Below are 19,934 nucleotides of genomic sequence, written 5' to 3' on the forward strand. Positions count from 1 at the left end.
TCTGCTACTAAGTATTTTCCTTCTAACGCAGAAGCCCAATCATCTGTAGCTAGGATCCACATATGAGAGAGAACATGTGGCGCTAGGCTTTCTGGGCCTAGGTTACCTCACTTAGTATAATCCTTTCCAGATCCATCCATTTTTCTGAAAATTTCATAACTTCATTTTTGTTTACCGCTGAGTAGAACTCCATTGTATATTTGTGCCATATCTTCATTATCCACTCATCAGTTGAGGGACATCTAGGCTGGTTCCATTTCCCAGCTATTATAAATTGAGCAGCAATAAACATGGTTGAGTATGTACTTCTAAGGAAATGAGATGAGTCCTTTGGATATATGCCTAGGAGTGCTATAGCTGGGTCATATGGTAGATCAATCTTTAGCTGTTTTAGGAACCTCCACACTGATTTCCACAATGGCTGGACCAGATTGCATTCCCACCAACAGTGTAGAAGGGTTTCTCTTTTTCCACATCCCCGCCAACATTTATGATCATTTGTATTCCTGATGGTGGCCAATGTGACAGGAGTGAGATGGAATCTCAATGTAGTTTTAATCTGCATTTCCCTGATGACTAGCAGCATAGAACATTTTTTAGATGCTTATATGCCATTTGTATTTCTTCCTTTGAGAATGCTCTATTTAGCTCCATAGCCCATTTTTTGATTGGCTTATTTGATTCTTTATTATATAACGTTTTGAGTTCTTTGTATATCCTAGATATTAATCCTCTATCAGATATATAGCTGGAGAAGATTTTTTTCCCATTCTGTAGGTTGCCTCTTTGCTTTTTTCACTGTGTCCTTTGCAGTGCAAAATCTTTGTAATTTCATGAGGTCCCAGTGATTAATCTGTGGTTTTATTGCCTGAGCAATTGGGGTTGTATTCAGAAAGTCTTTGCCAAGACCAATATGTTGAAGGGTTTCCCCTACTTTTTCCTCTAGCAGTTTTAGAGTTTCTGGTCTTATGTTAAGGTCTTTAATCCATTTGGACTTAATTCTTGTGCATGGAGAGAGAGAAAAATCTATTCTCATCCTCCTACAGATATATATCCAGTTTTCCCAACACCATTTGCTGAAGAGGCTGTCTTTTCTCCAGTGAATATTTTTGGTATTTTTATCGAATATCAGGTGGCTATAGCTACCTGGACTTACATCTGGGTTCTCTATTCTGTTCCATTGATCTACATGTGTGTTTTTGTGCCAGTACCACGCTGTTTTTGTTACTATGGCTCTGTAGTATAGGTTAAAATCAGGTATGGTGACACCACCAGCCTTATATTTGTTGATCAGTATTATTTTAGATATTTGAGGTTTTTTGTGATTCCAAATGAATTTTGGATTGTTTTTTCTATTTCCATGAAGAATGTCTTTGGAATTTTGATAGGGATTGCATTAAATGTGTAGATTGCTTTTGGTAAGATTGACATTTTCACAATATTGATTCTTCCAATCCAGGAACAAGGGATGTTTTTCCACTTTCTAGTGTCCTCTGTAATTTCTCACTTGAGAGTTTTAAAGTTCTCATTGTAGAGATTCTTTACTTCCTTGGTTAGGTTTATTCCAAGATACTTGATTTTTTTTGATGCAATTGTGAATGGGAGTGATTCTCTGATTTCATCCTCTGTGTGTTTATTGTTAACATATATGAAGGCTACTGATTTCTGTGTATTTATTTTGCATCCTGCTATATGGCTGTAGGTTTTTATCAGCTCTAACAGTTTGCTAGTAGAGTGTATAGGGTCCTTTATGTATAGAATCATGTCATCTGCAAATAATGATAACTTGATCTCTTCCTTTCCAATTTGTATCCCTTTTATGTGCATCTCTTGCCTTATTGCTATGGATAAGACTTCCAGAACTATACTGAATAAAAGTGGAGACATGGACACCATTGTCTTGTTCCTGATTTTAGTGGAAAAGCTTCCAGTTTTTCCCCATTTAGTAATATGTTGGCTGTAGGCTTGTCATAAATAGCTTTTATTATATTGAGATATGTTCCTTCTATTCCCAGTCTCTGTAAGACTTTTATCATGAAGGGATGTTGGATTCTGTCGAATGCTTTCTCTGCATCTAATGAGATGATCATGTGATTTTTGTCCTTCAACCCATTTACATACTGTATTACATTTATAGATTTGCGTATATTGAACCATCCCCGCATCTCTGGGATAAAGCCTACTTGGTCAGGGTGAATGATCTTTCTGATATATTCTTGTATTCTGTTTGCCAATATTTTGTTGAAAATTTTTGCATCTCTGTTCATGAGTGAGATTGGTCTGTAATTTTCTTTTTTTTTGTTCTATCTTTGCCTGGTTTTGGTATCAGGGTGAATCTGGCTTCATAGAAGGAGTTTGGTAGAATTCCTTCTTTTTCTATTTCCTGGAAAAGCTTAAGAAGCAATGGTGTTAGCTCTTCCTTGAAGGTCTGGTCAAATTCAGCAGTGAATTCATCTGGGCCTGGGATTTTTTTAGTTGGGAGATTATTGATAACGTTCGGATCTCCATGCTTGTTATAGGTCTATTTAATTGATTAATCTCATTTTGATTTAATTTAGGTAGGTCACATAAATCAAGGATGTGGAGCTACAGGATTTGATATTTGCCCTGTTTTGTTTTAGAGTTTACATTTGTTCACTCTTTGCAATATCCAATGCATCTTTTGTAGTATAAATGTTTATTCTGTGCCATTATTTGTTTTTGGGTTTATAGGCTAAGAGTTAGCAGACCTTGGACTATGGGGATGTTTGAATAAGAGTGTGATTGAAAAACACATGAGGATTTTTAAGGTTGGATTAATTGATATGGTGGTTTGAATTAGGTGTGCCTTTATAAGCTCATGTGTTTTGAATGCTTGGTTCTAGTTGGTGGCAGTTTGGGAGGTGGAGCTTTGATGGAGGAGGAAACTACAACAAACAGCACACCTTGCATTTAATTGGGTCACGAGGATCAAAACTCAAGCCCTCATGCTTGCACAGCAAGTGCTTTACCAACTGCGCTGCACAGCCCCACAGAGAAAGGATTCTTTCAGGAGAATGCCATCCTGAGTGAGCATTGCTGTATGGGGGACTTGCTATGGGGAGTGCTATTCTCAGTTATAAGGGTAAACATGTTTGGGAAAAGTTCTGAAGTCCAGGTGTGGTGGTACACACCTTTAATCCCAGCACTCAGGAGGCAGGGGTAGGAGGATCACCATGAGTTCAAAGCCATCCTAAGAATATATAGTGAATTCCAGGGCTAGAGTGAGACCCAAAAAGAAACAACAACAACAAAAAGTTGTTCTGAGAAGAATGCTGTTTTGTGGGGTCCTATTCTAAGAGGAATACTTTTCAGAGAGGAAGGCTGCTCTGGAGAGCTCTATTCTGAGGGGAAATTTGTTCTGTGGGGACTCTGTTCTGATGGAAAGTCTGCCTAAGTAGAATGCTACTGACTAGAATTATATTCTGAAGAGACTCCTGAGGGGAATTATTGTATGTGGGATCCTGTTATGGAGGAGAACATGGTATGGAAAACACTATTCTGAAAGCAAAGAAACTCTGAGGGAAATCTAGTCTGGAGAATACTGTTCTAAGGAGAAATCTATGAGAAGATATTTATTTGGCGAAACTGTCTTGAGAAAAGTAGTCTGAAGGGATCCCTGTTCTGAAGGGTACCTACTTTAAAGGTGACGTTGACCAAAGAGGAACTCTGCTTTGGGTACTCTGTTCTAAGCAGAATGCTATACTGGACAGAAGCAGATTTTAAGGGGAATTCTGGTTTTAGTGTAATGCTATGCTGAGAGTATGTTCTGAGGGTAACTATGCTCTCAAAGTAATATTGCTCTGGTAGTAACTATTTTATTTTTAGTTTTTAGTTTTTTGAGGTAGGGTCTCACTGTAGCTCAGGCTGACCTGGAATTCACTATGTAGTCTCAGGGTGGCCTTGAACTCATGGCGATCCTCCTACCTCTACCTCCAAAGTGCTGGTATTAAAGATGTGCACTACCACACCCGGCTTTTAACTATTTTTTTAAATTAATTATTTATTTATTTGAAAGAGAAGGAGAGAGAGAGAGAGAGAATGAGAATGGGCATGCCAGGTCCTCTGCAAACAAACTCCAGATGCATGTGCCGCCTCATGCATCTGGCTTATGTGGGTACTGGGGAATCAAACCTGGGTCCTTAGGCTTCACAGCCAAGTGCCTTAACTGCTATGCCATCTCTCCAGGCTCAAGAGTAACTAGTTTGATGGGAGCATTGCTTTGTATAACCCTGTTCTGAAAGCAATTATGCTCCTTAGAAAGATAATCTGAGTAGAATCTAGTTGAAGAACATTATTTGGTGGAGTTGGTTGTTGTTGTCTGGGGAAATTCTATTTTGAGGGGAACTCTATTTTGAGAAATTATATTCTCAGATGAACACTGCTCTTGGAAAATGTACTCTGCAGTCAAAATGTTTTACCCCTGGACTATACCCCCATGCAAAATCTACTCTGAAGGGAAATCTGTTCAGAGGAAAATGCCTCAGAGAAGAATCCTATTCTAAAGGGAACTCTTTTATGGGGAATGAGGTTTCTGAAGGGAAAGAGGTTTTAAGGAGAATGTGATACTGAGCCAACCTTTTTCTTAGAGAAACACCATTCTGAAGGGAACCTTCTTCTGAGGGGAGCTCTGTTTCTGAAGACTGCTCTTCTGAATTGAATACTTTACAAAGTAAAGCTATTCTGAAGGAACCCTGTTTTAAGGAAAATATTTTTCTGAAGAGGGGGCTTATTTTAAGCAAGGTTGACCTACATGGAATCCTGTTCTGAGGGGAATCTTGTTAAAATTACACTCCGAGAGGAAGGCTGCTCTGAGGGGAGTGTTCTTCCAAGGGTACCTCTGTTCTGAAAGTAACCCTGGGTCAGGGAAGTCAGTTCTTAGGGGAATACTGTCCTCGGAAAAGCTATTCTGAGGAGAAAGTTATTCTGTGGGGAAGGCTGTTCTGAGGGGAACAGGCAAAGATATTTTGAGGGGAATCTTTCTGGGGAATGTGGTTATGACAGTAGTCTTGTACTGGGGTACCCACTTTTGAGGAACATTATTAGAGGAGAAGGTGTTCTTAGGAGAATGCTATTCTGGAAGTTATTCTTAGGGAAACCCTATTCTGAGGAATGCTGCTCAGAGAGGAAACTAATTTGAGAGGAGTGTTATTTAAGAGTTTTTTTTTTCTATTTTTGTTATTTATTTATCTGTGTATATGTGAATGATATGTGTGAGGGGTGTATGTTTGACATGGCACACGTGGTGGTCACAGAACAACCTCAGGATGTGTCTCTTTCTCCTCTTCTACCTTCTGAGACAGTTTTTCCTCTTCTACCTTTTGAGACAGTTTCTCTCTTACTGCTGTGGCTGGTGAGTTTCCAAATATTCCTAGCTCTGACTCCCACCGACAATAGGCATTTGGGATCACGTTCGCTACATTGTGTTCATCTTTCCCTGGGCACTGAGGAAGTCTGACTCAGGGTGGAAATCTTGCAAGCAAGCTCTAATTGCTGAACCTTCTCCCCAGCCCCGAGGAATGCTATTTTAAGGGAAATTCTGCACTGAAGTGGGACCTTGTTTTGAGAAGAATCCCTTATAAGGAACACTGTTCTCAGGGGAACAGTATTCTGAGGGGAACCCTGTTCTGAGGAGAATCCTCTTCTGAGATGAATTGTGTTTTGATTGACTTAGGAACAGTTTGAGGAAACTGGTCTAAGGTGGTGATCCTGTTTTGAAGGGGACATTGTTGCAAGAATATTGCTCTTGGGCTGGAGAGGTGGCTTAGTGGTTAAGGTGTTTGCCTGAAAAGCCAAAGGGCCTTGGTTCGATTCCCCAGGACCCATGTAAGCCAGATGCACAAGGGGGCACATGCATCTGGAGTTTGTTTGCAGTGGCTCGGGCCCCTGGCATGCCCATTCTCTCTTTCTCAAATAAATAAATAAAAATAAAGTAAAAAAATTTTAAATTCTCACTCTTGTGAGAATTCTGTACTTTGGAGAGCCCTTTCAGGGTTATGATATTTGAGAAGAACCCTGTTATGATGGCAATCCTCCTCTGAGGGGAGTCCCAATTACTGAGAAAGTTTTTATGACAGGAACTTGTTCTTGGGAATGGTTTCAATCCTAGGAACTACTGAAACAGGGTTCTGAGAAGAACAACTATGTTTTCACCTACAACTTTTGTACTCTACCTAGGATCACCACACAGACTTGTCCTACCTTTAACTGATGCATATTCCTGAGCAGGATGTCCCCAATTCGTTGATGATCACCCTTCAAATGGGTACTGGCATGCACTTCCCTGGAGTAGAGTAACAAAGAGGTTCAGAAACCTCATGAAAGCATATGGAAAACACCATGATTTGATGGTAGCATGATTAGCTGTTTTTAGTCACTGTCATGTTTGTACTCATTTTTTTTTTTTTTTGAGACAAGGGCTCACTATGTAGCTCAGATTAGTCTTGAACTTGTGATTCTTTTTCTTCTGTGTCCCTAGTGCTAGAATTACAGGCATGCATTATTATACCCAGCAGTCACAATCATGAATGATGAGATGTTTTAAGATGGAATGGGCTTTGCTTAACAGAAACAGGTACCACATTTTTCTAAAAATGTTACTAACCAGGTAAAAGAGGGTCACTCACTTTAACTTGCTCCTTTTATTTACTTTTCTGGAATAGGATAAATAAAATTTATTGTTATTAAAGTTTATTCTACCTTTCCCAACAGAATTGTGAAATTACTTTAGTAAATCAATGGCTCTTCTGATTAGTTTCTGAAATGGTAAATTTCTTTCTTTCTTTCTTTCTTTCTTTCTTTCTTTCTTTCTTTCTTTCCTTCTTTCCTTCTTTCCTTCTTTTTTTTTTTTGAGGTATGGTCTCATTCTAGCTCAGGCTGACTTGGAATTCACTATGGAATCTCAGGGTGGCCTCAAACTCATGGCGATCCTCCTACCTCTGCCTCCCAAATGCTGGGTTTAAAGGCATGTGCCACCACACCCAGCAGAAATGGGAAATTTCTTTAGAGCAGTAATGGTGTTGAGGCGAAGTACTACCCAAAAACTATTGAGAATTCAGAAACTGACTGTATAGGGGTCCAGAGCAAGTGGCTACCAGTGTACACTGTAGGGGTCTAGGATATTGGAGCCACCCATGAGGAGGTTCCAGAAGGTAGGAAATGGGCCATTCAATATGTAACATTGTTACCAGAGTGCCAGCCTCTCTTCCACCTCACGCAGGAAGCCTCTATGGAACTCATAGACAGGATCAATGTTGGAGAAAAGCAGAGTCATCAGGGCTGCAGGCATGGCATCCTCCTTGACCACCATACTGCGGAACCACTGTGGGAGGAGCTAGGCATGACAGGAGGCTCAACCTTTGCTGGAGACCAAAAGACCATGCTCCTGAGGGCCTGTGAGAAAGACCCTCTGGTCCATGGTTTACAGAATAGCTCAAATCAACATTCTGGCTATTCTTTGCTGACTACCCAATTTTCAAATATAGTAAAACAATGCTAAGTCAAAAAATGGGGGCTGCAGAGATGGCCTGGTGGCTAAGGCTTTTGCCTGCAAAGCCAAAGGATCCTGGTTTGACTCCCCAGGACACAAGGGGGCACATGCACCTGGAGTTTGTTTGTGGTGGCTGGAGGCCCTGGCTACCCATTCTCTCTCTCAAATAAATAAATAAAATATATTTTACAAAATTCAAATGGGGCTGGAGAGATGGCTTAGCAGTTAAACGCTTGCCCGTGAAGCCTAAGGACCCCGGTTTGAGGCTCGATTCCCCAAAACCCACGTTGGCCAGATGTACAAGGGGGCACACACATCTGGAGTTCGTTTTCAGTGGCTGGAAGCCCTGGCATGCCCATTCTCTCCCTGTCTTTTTCTCTGCCTCTTTCTCTGTCTGTCGCTCTCAAATAAACAAATAAAAAAATAAACCAAAAAAATTCAAATGAAGGTTGGAAAGATGGCTTAGTGGTTAAGACACTTGCCTATAAAGCCTAAGGACCCAGACTTGACTCCCCAGAACCCACATAAGCCAGATATACAAGGTGGCACATGTAACTAGAGTTCATTTGCAGTGGCTAGAGGTCCTGATGTGCCCACTTTCTCTCTTTCTCTCTCTCATAAATAAAAAATAAAAATTAAAAAAAAAATTTTCAAATGGGTACATTCTCAGGCTTACAACTTCATGAAAACTTGGACCTCAGCATTCTGATCTGTTTTAGGCATAATGCTATAAGGCAGATATATCCAATTTAACAAAATTTATAGGTCTCATGATCACGAAGGGATAGTTGTATATGTTTAGATTTAAAACCTATCAAGAAAATCAAAGTAATCAAAGACAGGTTTCATACCACAGTAATAACTTCTAAATCTTTCAGATATGTTCTTTCTGTAGCAAGAATCTCCTTTGCTATGAAATAGGCCTCATCTTCTGGTATGCGCTGTAAAAAGAAGAGATAGCCATGAGTATTTCTGGGGGCCATGCCACACTTTTTCATTCAGAGAGAAGCTGAAGCTTGTAACACTTGCTTAAGGTAATATCATCATTGGGTTTTTCTGCCATGATTCCTAAAAGAATTTACTTTTAAGTAAAAGTGTGGTTAGAACTCAGCCTAGGCATATTCCCTTCACATGGTTTCTCATTTTATGTTGCTTTTACAGAAAAGAATTGCTGTTCAAGCATCAGTATATGTGAACAGGGCTGAAGCTTATTATTGCTCTCATGATAAAATTATTGTTCCTGTGCCACTGTCAGTGGTATAGCTGATTAAACATATAGAGCTATAACTGCATATAACTATATAGGTGTGAATAAAATTAAGCTTGGGCTGGAGAGATGGTTTACTGGTTAAGGCACTTGCTTGCAAAGCCAAAGGACCCAGGTTCAATTCCCCAGGACCCACATAAGCCAGATGCGCAAGGTGGCGCATGCATCTGGAGTTCATTTGCAATGGCTGGAGACACTGGCATGCCCATTCTCTCTCTTGCTCTCAAATAAATAAAAATTAAAACAATAATTAAGTTTAACTCATAAGATTCATTAAAGTCAACAGTGTATACTCTAAATGTGCCTATGTCAGAGCACTGGGCTGGCTGACATACTCCCTGAATGTGCAAGCAGACTGAAACCCCAGATTCCAGTCTTGGTTTTCAGCAGCTTCCCTTGAGCCTGACATTGCAGGACTGAGAAGCACCAGCCCAAGAATTCATAAATCACTACTATAGCTGTACCTGCCTAATGTGCAGGTGAAACAACAAAGTAATTATAGTTGCAAATCATGGCAGAAGAGTGCCATGGAGAAGCTGGAGCAGAGACAGGTAGGCCAGCAAACAGAGCAGATATTAAGAAGCACAGGGCAAAGTGGAGTGGCAAAAGGAACATAAGATGAGTTACTGGATGGCAAAGAAATCCATCTGCCTTTTGGTTACTTTGGAGTGTTTGGAGTCCATGTGAATGCATCTGTGACAGGCTTAGATCCCAGAATGCAAGCAGATCCAGAGGGACAGTCGAAGACCTAAGGAGGTCTCTGCATAAGCCCAGTGAGATGGTACTGGTATGAATGTGATGTGTGTGTGGGAGAGGCAGTGAGGATGATTGCAGCAAATCTTGGCCTAATCCAAGGCTAAGACCAGGTATCATCACTAGAGGAGGGAAGGCAGGGGCATTTCTGGGAGGAAAAACTGAGCTATTTGTACTACAAGAGCCTGAGCTGTTTCACAGGCCAAGTGTGAGAGGGAGAAGCAAGTAGCTGAGGGAGCCCCAACTCACCCACATATGTCTTCTCTCCTATGCCCCTGGTTTAGTTAGGACAGCCTGTAACATGCTGTCAGGGTCCATGGAGGATAAAGGAGTAAAGAGGTGTGTTCATCTCATGTGTCCTGGAGCCCACTGGTATGGTGGCTGTGAAAGCATAGCACCTTCCACACATTAGAGATATACCACTGTGACCCACAGGACTGAAGCCCTTCAGAGCTGAGTCCTGATACCCTTTCCACAGAAGCCATGTACAGTTTCTTTAATCAGCTCTTCCTAAATGACTGGCAGCTATATGATGGCCCTCATGCTGGGCTACTGGCCCTATTCCTCAGCAGAGCAGCTCACTCACCTTTCAAACCTTCATACTTTTGGGGGTAGGAATTTGTGCTGTGAAAATGGCTTCTTTAAATCCAAATGCAATAAAATCTCTAAAGAAAGGTCTTATCATTCCTCATTTTGACATGTTCCATGAACTTCTAGGAATGAGAGCTGTACTTAGGAGGCCCATGTGTGTGGTCTAGGAGATCTTAGCTTCCCACATAGTAGGGCATCTAGATGCTTACACTCAGTACACTATTGGCCTTGGCCTGAGAGAGTCCAGGACAGGAAAGAAGGCCTAATTGCAGTTGGCTTTTCCAAGGACCCACAAGTACATCCTAAATGTGCCAAACACTGCCAGTAGCATTAATGAGAATTCTTCTCATATGATAGCACACATCCCAGCACTCAGGAGGCAGAAGTAGGAGGGTGACTGTGTGTTTGAGGCTACCCTGAGACTACATAGTAAATTCCACAATCTCTCTTAAAAAGGAAGACATCCTGGCATAGTAGTGAATGCCTTTAATTCCAGCACTTGGGAGGCTTAGGTAAAAAGTTGCTGTGAGTTCAAGGCCAGCCTAGGCTAGAGTGAGTTTCAGTCAAGCCTGGACAAGACTAAGACCCTTTGTTAGAAAACCAAAATAAAGGGCTTGAGGGATGGCTTAGTGGTTAAGGCATTTGCCTGAAAAGCCAAAGGATCCAGTTTCAATTCCCCAGGACCCACATAAGCCAGATGCACAAGAAGGCACATGTGTTGAGTTTGTTTGCAGTGGCTAGAGGCCCTGGCATGCCCATTCTCTCTTTCTATCTCAAATAAAAAATAAAATAAAGAATAATGGAAGTCTATAATGTAAACAAACAAATTATTAGAAGAGAAGAGAAAGATTGTATCAAGTGGGAGATAGCAGGAGATGGAGGAACACACTGGCCCTGGTCCCTAATGGGAAGATTTAGAGCTTTCCTTCTTCCACACAGCTGAGCAAACAGATATATACATGGTGGCCTGACCAAGCTTAGGCACAGACATGGTGTAGTGCATCCCTAAGTTATGCATACATGTACAAATAAAAGAAACAGGCTATGTAGGAGAGTCAATAGTAGGTCTGGTTTACAAAGTCAGTATAGCAGGGGAGACTGGTGGAACCCCACCTTCAGAACAGACCTCAGTTGCTGCAGAGTCAAAACCCAAGTTTGTTTAGTGACCCTGGTGGGTCCATAATGGATTGGACCAGGTAGCAGTTAAGGAAGACTGTCTCAGCTACCCAGAAGCCAATCCATGCCTTTTTTTTGGGGGGGGGGAATATTGATTGGTTGATAAGAGAGAAAGAAGTTGAGAGAGACAATAGGCATGCAAGGGCTTCTTGCTACTTCCAGATGCATGCATCACTTTATACCTCTGGCTTCATGGGGGTACTATGGAATTAACACAGGCTGGCAGGCTTTGCAAGCAAACTCCTTTAATCATAGAGCAATTTCCTTAGCCCCAATCCATGCTTTATACCAGCCTTGTTGAATTGCACAGTTGCTCTTACAAAGAGGTGGCAGGAGTGGGCAGAATAGTCCCAAATCCCTAAGGGCAGCTGCAGAAGACCTCCTCCCTGCGCCATGTGCCAGTCACCAACTTCTTGAAAGCATGGCTCTATGAGAACTGGAGGTGACCCTACTCCAGAGAGCCTGGGACATAGCTGTTATTTTCAGGATGTGCCATGAATACCATGAAATATCCTGGAATACCATGAAAAGATGCCTTTTCTCTGGGCAACACAGCATTAGCCCAACCATCTCAGGTGTGACAAATCATCATCATCTAAAGCTACCTAGAAAAAAAAACCTGTTTTTGGTAATATAATATGATATATGCCAATATGATCAGTAATATATTAAATTTTAGTTTTTGGTTTCTTTTAAATAGTTTATTTAAAAACAGGTTTCCTCCAATTCATTTGTTGTCATTTTTTAAAATTTAATTTAATTTAATTTTGAGAGAGAGAGAAAGAGGGGGAGGGAGAGAGAGAATTGGCATGCCAGGGCCTCAGCCACTGCAAACAAATTCCAGACTCTTGCACCACCTAGTGGGCATGTGAAACCTTGCATTGGCCTATCCTTTGTGTGTCTGGCTTATGTGGGATCTGGAGAGTTGAACATGGGTCCTTAGGCTTCACAAGCAAGTGCCTTAACTGCTGAGCTATGTCTCAAGCCCTGTTGTTCTTTTGATGTAGGTTCTTTCTCTAGCCCAGACTGACCTGGAATTCATGATGTAGTCTCAGGGTGGCCTTGAACTCATGGTGATGCTCCTACCTCGGCCTCCCAAATACTAGGATTAAAGGTGTGTGCTAACATGCCTGGCCCCATTTTTGTTTTTGTACCAAGGAAATGGTAAAATAAACAGATTGTTGTTAAGTTTTCAAAATAAAGAAGACATCCACAAGACAACTATCTTCCTGCCAAACAGGAAGTGGTAAAGGGACCATGAAGGGGCCTCTTCAGGCTGGGTTCACAAGGAGGCATTTGTGGTACTGGGAATAAGGTCAGCCCTTGTCTACAGTCTTCTCAGGATAACTGTGTTATGTCCACTTCCCTACCTTCTGGTTCAAGAGGCTGCTTCCAGCCAAGGTGAGGTTCCCAGGTATCCCTGGACACAGGGAAGAAACAACCTCAGATCTTGTGCAGGTGGGTGCTGTCCTACTTGTTGAGGACTTTGAAGTGTCCCATGGGCCACAGGCCACCTTGAAATCTTGAACTTAGGCAGGATAAACATCCTCTGGTTAATTCAGTCCAAAATACTGCTGTAGTTCAGATCTGGAATACTTCTGAAAGACCCATGCATTAAATGCTTGGTCTCCAACTTGTAGGGAGGTGGTGAAAACTTCAAGAGGTTAGGCCACCAGGGATTCTTTAGGTTACTGGGAGTGGGGATAATAGGGTAAAAGGACTAGGAGGACCCCAGTTTCTCCTCTCTCATACCCTGGCTATGAAATAAACAGCTTAGTTCCACCATGGGTTCCTAAGCCCAAAGCAGCATGACCAAATGACCATGTGCTGAAACCATCAAACCATAGCTAAAATAAGACTTTTCTAACTTTATCTGCCTTAGATGTTTTTGTAGAAATTATTATACACAAAGGATCTTAGGTGTCACAAAAAATAGCACCTGGGCTAGAGAGATGGCTTGCATACAAAGACTAAAGACCCAGGTTCAATCCCCCAGTGCCCATGTATAGCCTGATGCACAAAGTGGCATATGCATCTGGAGTTCCCTTGCAGTGGCTAGAGGGCCTGGCCTCTCTCTGTGTATTCTCTCCCACTTTCTATATCTCTTTGCTTGCAAATAAATAAAATATGAAAAAAGGAAAAAAACCACTAGTAATGGTGGTTCATGCCTTTAATCCCAGCATTCAGGAGGCAGAGGTAGGAGGGTTGCCATGAGTTCAAGGCCACCCTGAGACTATAATAAATTCCAGAATTCCAGGTCAGCCTGGGCTAGAGTGAGACCTTATCTCAAAAAAAAAAAAAAAAAAGAGGGCTAGAGAGAGGTGTTTACCTGCAAAGCCAAAGGACCTCAGTTTGATTCTCCAGGACCCATGTAAGCCAGATGCACAAGGTGGCACATGTGTCTGGAGGCCCATTCTCTCCCTCTTTCTGTCTGTTTCTTTCTCGTTCTCTCAAATAAATAAATAATATTTTTAAAAGACTTAAAAAAAAAAGCCAGGTGTGGTGGCACACGCCTTTAATCCCAGCACTCGGGAGGCTGAGATAGGAGAGGATCGCTGTGAGTTTGAGGCCATCATGAGACTACGTAGTGAATTCCAGATCAGCCTGAGCTAGAGTGAGATCATGCCTCCAAAAATAAGAAAAAGAAAGAAAGAAAGAAAGAAAGAAAGAAAGAAAGAAAGAAAGAAAGAAAGAAAGAAAAAAGCAACACCTTTCCTGTGCCTGTGATAGCATGAGGTAGATCCCATGATCCTAGTTTCCACCATCTGTCTCTTTGTAATTGATACTCAGAATGCAACTTCATCACCTGGTGACCTCTTAGGTGATCACAATCCATGGCTTATTAGTTTAAGTCTGTTCTTTCCCCACCTGTGTGTCCACCTGCAGACCCAGGTAGAGGCCACCTAAAGAGTACTGGCAGTTCCCTGAATCTGTGAGCAAGTAGGCTCTTCTGTTTGCCTTTCTGCTGAAAACTCAGCATGTGCCTTCATTGTAGATTGCCACAGGGGCACACCTCATACTTCTTCCTTAAGTCTATAGCCCTGTCACAAAGCCCAGGATGTCTCCACTGCAGGGTCTACCATAACCCCCCCTTAGCCAAGGTCCTTTCTCATCCATCAGCTTTCCCATCTGAGATCCTCCAGAGTCTCAGCCAACCTTCTTTTTGCAACAAGATATCCAAGTTACTTGGCTATAGGCAAGGAAAGAGCAAGTAGAAAGGATGGAAGGAAGATTTGGGCATGAGCCCTCTCAGGGCATAGCCTGTCCCCTTCCCACCCAACTCTAGGATCCAGCCTACACTTTGAACCCACAGGTGCCAAAACTTGTCTGCTACATGAGCAAAGAAACTTGCCTGCATAAAGGAAGCTTGAATTTCAGAAGTAATGGAAGGGTTCCAGGAAGAGATTTTGCTGGGGATCTACCACAGGTTGTGATATGAGCACAGCCCTCCCCTGCTCACCCCCGCTTCCCCAGCTACTATCCTACAAGAGTGAAGCAGGTGCCAGCAGCACCCTCAGCCTCAGCAGTGGCCCACCTTGTGTTTCTGCTCCTCCTGGTTGTCCATCCTGGTTGCACCAGCACCAATGAGGACAGGACTTAGGACAGGGGATAAGCCCTGCTCAGCTAGTCTCAGGGCTGCCCAAGGCTCAGGGCTCAGGCTCAGCTGGCTCTTCTGGTTGGAGGGAGAAGGCTGAAGACTATCCACAGAAAGGCCTAGAAATGAACAGGGTAGGGTGGAGCAAGAATGAGAACACACTAGATGACTGACTGCAATCCTGATGCTGCAGCTAGCATTTTCTGGGCAATGTGTGTGGTCTGTCACATGTGCTTCTAGATATGATACCAAAGAAAATGGACTGGCAGCTAATCTGCTCAGTATCAGAGACCAAGAGATAGTCCCCCCCACCAGGGCCTGTGGGATCTGGATACCCCTTGTGTTTCTAGGGGCTTCTTTTTGCTCTAGAGAAGATGTAGCTATAAGGAAATAAGCATCACCAGGCTTGTAAAGCAGAGTTTTCTTGAGGACAGGGTTGTCATAACTGAGCCATCACCAATGTTGGCTGACTTGAAAGGTATGTATTGTAGATTAAAAATCTGGACCACATAAAATTTCTCATTTCACAGTTCTATCTTCTAAATCCTTAGGTTTTTCATTAATGTGGATTTTCTTTTGCTTGGTTTCTTATACCAAAAAAGTAAATAATACCTATTTATTTCCCTCATTTAAAACAGTATTTGCAGGCTGTAAAGATTGCTCAGTGGTTAAAAGCACTTGCTTACAAAGTTTGATGGCCTGGGTTCTAGTCCCCAATACCTATGTAAAGCCAGATGCACAAAGGGCACAAGTGTTTGGAGTTTGTTTGCAGTGGCTAGAGGTTTAAGTGTGCTCATCCTCTCTTACTCATCCTACTATGTCCTGCAATAAAAAGTTTTCAAAAAAGAGTATTTTTGTTAGAATAGAGGTTGAATTTTCATCCACAATTCACTAGACAGTTTATAATAAAGAAATTTCCCTGGGAGGCTAAGGCAGGTAGATCATGAATTCAAAGGCAGCCTGGACTACAAAGTGATACTCTGTCACAAGAAAACGAAGGGGGGAAGGAAAAAGATAATGAAAGAAAGAAAGTTAAATTTCCTTTAATTTATTTTTGTTTTATTTTTTCAAGGTAGGGTCTTTTCTTAACCCAGGATGACCTGGAATTTACTATGGTGGCCTTGAACTCATAGCAATCCTGCTACCTCTGCCTCCTGAGTGCTGGAATTAAAGGCATGTGACCAGCTCTATTTTTAAATATTTTAAATATTTTTATTTATTTGCAAGCAGAGAAAGGGGGTTGGGCACACCAAGGCCTCTTGCCAATGTATACAAACCCCATATACATGCATCACTTTGTGCATCTGGCTTTATGTGGGTATTGGGGAATCAAACCTGGACTGTCAGGCTTTGTAAGCAAGTGGCTTTAACTGTCAAGCCATTCTTTAGCCTCCAAAATACTGTTTTAAAGATATCTTTAAATATGGCACTTAGCAAGTACTGATTTACCACAGAAAAATATTAGAAATATACCTTTAAAAATTAAAGGAATGGCTGGTTATGGTGGCACATGCCTTTAATCACAGCACTCCGGAAGCAGAGGTAGGAAGATCGCTATGAGTTTGAGGCCACTCTGAGACTACATAGTGAATTCCAGGTCAGCCTGAGCCAGAGGGAGACCTTACCCAACAAAACAAAACAAAATTAATTAATTAATTAATTAAAAAAAGAAACTATGCTTAAAAATAACACTATATTTTGTTTTATTTGAGGTAGGGTCTGTCTCTAGCCAGGATGACTTGGAACTCACTCTGTAGTTCCAGGCTGGCCTCAAACTCATAGTGATCCTCCTACCTCTGCCTCTTAAGTGCTGGGATTAAAGGCATGCATCACCACACTTGGCTAAAAAACACTTTTTTTCTTCTTCTCCTTCCTTCCTTCCTTCCTTCCTTCCTTCCTTCCTTCCTTCCTTCCTTCCTTCCTTCCTTCCTTCCTTCCTTCCTTCCTTCCTTCCTTCCTTTCTTCCTTCTTCCTTCCTTTCTTTTTTGAGGCAGGGTCTCAACTCAGCTCAGGCTGATCTGGAATTCACTTTATATTCTCAGGATGGCCTCAAACTCATGGAAATCCTCCTACCTCTGCCTCCTAAGTGCTGGAGTTTAAGGTGTGCACCACCAAGCCCAGTTCACACTTTTTTTTTTTTTTTTTGAGGTACAGTCTTGCTCTAGCCCAGGCTGACCTGAATTAGTCTTACACTGGCCTTGAACTCTCAGTGATCCTACCTTAGCCTCCTTGAGTGCTGAGTGCTGGGATTAAAGTGTGAGCTACCACTCTGGGTAAAAAAAAAAAAAAAAAGAAAGAAAGGAAAGTATTTTTATAGGAGAAATTGAAACACTATTTAAAACTTGCCGAAGGGCTGGAGAGATGGCTTAGCAGTTAAGGTGATCGCCTGCAAAGCCAAAGGAGTCAGTTTTCATTCTCCAGTACCCATGTAAGCCAGGGGCACAAGGTGGCACATGGAGTAGCTAGAGGCCCTGGCACACCCGTTCATTTTCTCTCTATCGTCCTCTATCTCTCTTGCAAATAAATATTTTTAAAACCCTGCTGAAGATGGAAGTTTACATTTCCAGATACATAGTATTTTAGTGCTTAAACTACTATCACTTTGATTAAATTGCAAATGTTGGAATAGAAGTGCCTCACTCTAAATCCCTAGTTGCAAGAATGTTTTGCCATGGGGCCTCCTTATACCACCTATGACTGGCTTCAGGGCGAGGTCCTCGTGCGCTACTGTTGAAGCCTTCAAGTGCACTCCTCTACAGCTCCAAAACTTGGTTGTGTAACTTCAGCTGTGAGGCGTGAAAGGCAGATGAGTACATGACCGTGTCTTGGAGAGCAGGCAGCACTGCGTCCCCATAAGCACCTGAACTAGGCAGCTTTCCACTGTGACAGGGTGTAGCAGAGGTGGTCTTTTCTTCACAATGACAAGTTCAGACATTTGCAAAGACCTTGACTAATGTGAGGGAGTTTTTAAAGATGAATTGACAAATCCGGATAGAACTTTCATTTGGAACTTTTCACAAGATGCATTTGAAAGTGGGAGAAAATAGCCACTGGTGAAGAACATCTAGCCAACGTTGCTATAGGGATCTTCTAACAATCAGGTTATTGGAATATCTTTTAATGATATTTAGTTATAATACTCTAGAAAGCATTAATATGTCATAAAAATCACACATTCAAAGTACTGTCCTGATGTATCTATGGATTACTTCTTATTTTAAGAAGAGACATAGTTCCAAAGATGCATTACTTAGAGTTTATAATCTAAATAAAATCCATAGTTCCTAATAAGCCAAAATGGCATAACAAGATCCTTTAATGTAATTAAAATTAAGAGAAAAATCTAGAATATATTAGTAGTTTATCTACTGATTCTTTACAACTGTACTTTTCAGAATCTTACAGCCATGACATTTTATACTGAATTATGAAAATGTAACAGAGATTGCCACTTTACCCATGGTTCCTAGTGCTCCTTACAGCAACACACATATGTACAGTTCAGACCAGGTTCTAGTAGACAGTACTCAAAAAGTTGCTGCAAGGTGGCTGTGGTGGTGCACATGCCTGGGATCCCAGCACTTGGAAGGTAGAAGCAGAAGAATGCTTTGAAGCTGCAAGTTCTAGGACAGTTTGGACTACATAGCAAGACTCTTTCTCAAAAAAAAAAAAAAAAAAAAAAATCCAAAACGACACAAAACAAAAAGGTTGCTGCAAAATTTGGCTTTATTTTTCAGTGGCAGGAGGGGCAAAACACGAGCAAATGGCATTCCTATAGGAAGTATCATGGTGTGTGTACTTCTAAGATCTCATTAGGGCTGGCATGCAAGCTAAGGCCAGTATGCAAGTAATAGCCATCGAAGTAGGAGATGCAACTCCCAACAAACAGCCTTTTGTAAGTACTTGGAAAGAGAGATTACATATTAGAGCAGACTCACTCATTTGGAGTATGTTACTTTTGATTCTATGGAGCTTAAATGACATCATTTGATATTATCACTACAAATACTTCTGTTAAATCAAAATTTAGTGAATAGACTAACAAAGTACCAACGAACATTTTTTTTTTTTACAATTAAACTTGTTAGCTAGAGAAAAACTTATAAATTATTTTTGAAATGATACAAACAGACCCTGCGTGATGAATCCATGAGCTCAGGGACAGGACTGGAGTTTAGTGGCAAAATGCTTGTCCAGCATGTGAAAGGTCGTGGGTTTGTCCCTCCCCTGCCCCTAGCACCACACACATGTGCCAAAATCTGTGGAAAAATCTTTTGTCAAGCAGTTGGCAGTAAACATTTTACCTCTCTAAATGTGGGGCTGTGATGAGCACACCTATGTGCCTACAGCTCCTATTCTGCACAGCATGATCCCTGGAGCCCTTTCAGCTGGAGTTACCACTGTGTAGCACACATGTAGGTTGTGTGGGAGAAAGGGGGCTTGCCAGGATTGTACTCCAAAAGTGACGCTGGCAACATGAAGTTGGTGCCACTTAGGTTCTGCTCCTCTGGGCTGTTTGATGTAAAAGACAATTGGCTAGGGGCTTCCTACCTTAGAAAATCCTTTCAACATTGCTGAAGCTAATCAGTTTTGGAGTTCTTTGAGACAAGGGCTCCATATGTAGCCCAGGGTGGCCTTGTGCTCATCCTGCTTCCACTTTCTGAGTAGAGGACTTGCACGTGTTTAAAGACATATTTGAAAGCATAGCTAAAAGGCAGTTGCCTTAAGAATTTAAAAAATGCTAAATACTAAGTTTTAGTTGCTACAGAATATGTTTAGCTTTAACTGACATGCTGTTAAAAAGTCAGTCTTAAGTATTTGTAGAAACACATATAGATCCAATATGGTATAACAGTATACTAATATTCTAATATTTCACACTTTCAGAGGATGTTCAATTCTCCCAAATGATCAATTTCTTTAGTTGTAGATAAGGAAGACTCCCAACTTCCAAACTGAGAGGTATGAAGAACAATTATGATTCCTGACCTCTACTGTTCTGCTAGGCTGGGTCTAACTGTCCACTAGGTGTTATCTGGGAGCTT

At 41.6% G+C, this 19,934-nt stretch overlaps 1 protein-coding gene across 3 annotated transcripts in view; it reads right to left on the reverse strand.

Annotated features, from left to right (window-relative positions):
• Window positions 1–19,934, reverse strand: part of Farp2 (FERM, ARH/RhoGEF and pleckstrin domain protein 2) — a 194,924-nt gene that overhangs the window by 29,466 nt on the left and 145,524 nt on the right. The window contains exons 14-17 of one of the 3 annotated variants that reach the window (XM_004667766.2): window positions 14,830–15,008; window positions 8,359–8,448; window positions 7,206–7,339; window positions 6,220–6,301 (exon numbers count right to left, since the gene is read on the reverse strand). In XM_004667766.2, coding sequence (XP_004667823.2) covers window positions 6,220–6,301; window positions 7,206–7,339; window positions 8,359–8,448; window positions 14,830–15,008 — 485 coding nt within the window. Of the gene's footprint in view, window positions 1–6,219; window positions 6,302–7,205; window positions 7,352–8,358; window positions 8,449–14,829; window positions 15,009–19,934 lie in introns of all 3 variants that reach the window. The other 2 variants (XM_045147475.1, XM_045147476.1) reach the window with 2 other exon arrangements.

Source organism: Jaculus jaculus, chromosome 4 (genome assembly GCF_020740685.1).
Source record: "Jaculus jaculus isolate mJacJac1 chromosome 4, mJacJac1.mat.Y.cur, whole genome shotgun sequence".
NCBI classification, from domain to species: Eukaryota; Metazoa; Chordata; class Mammalia; order Rodentia; family Dipodidae; genus Jaculus; species Jaculus jaculus.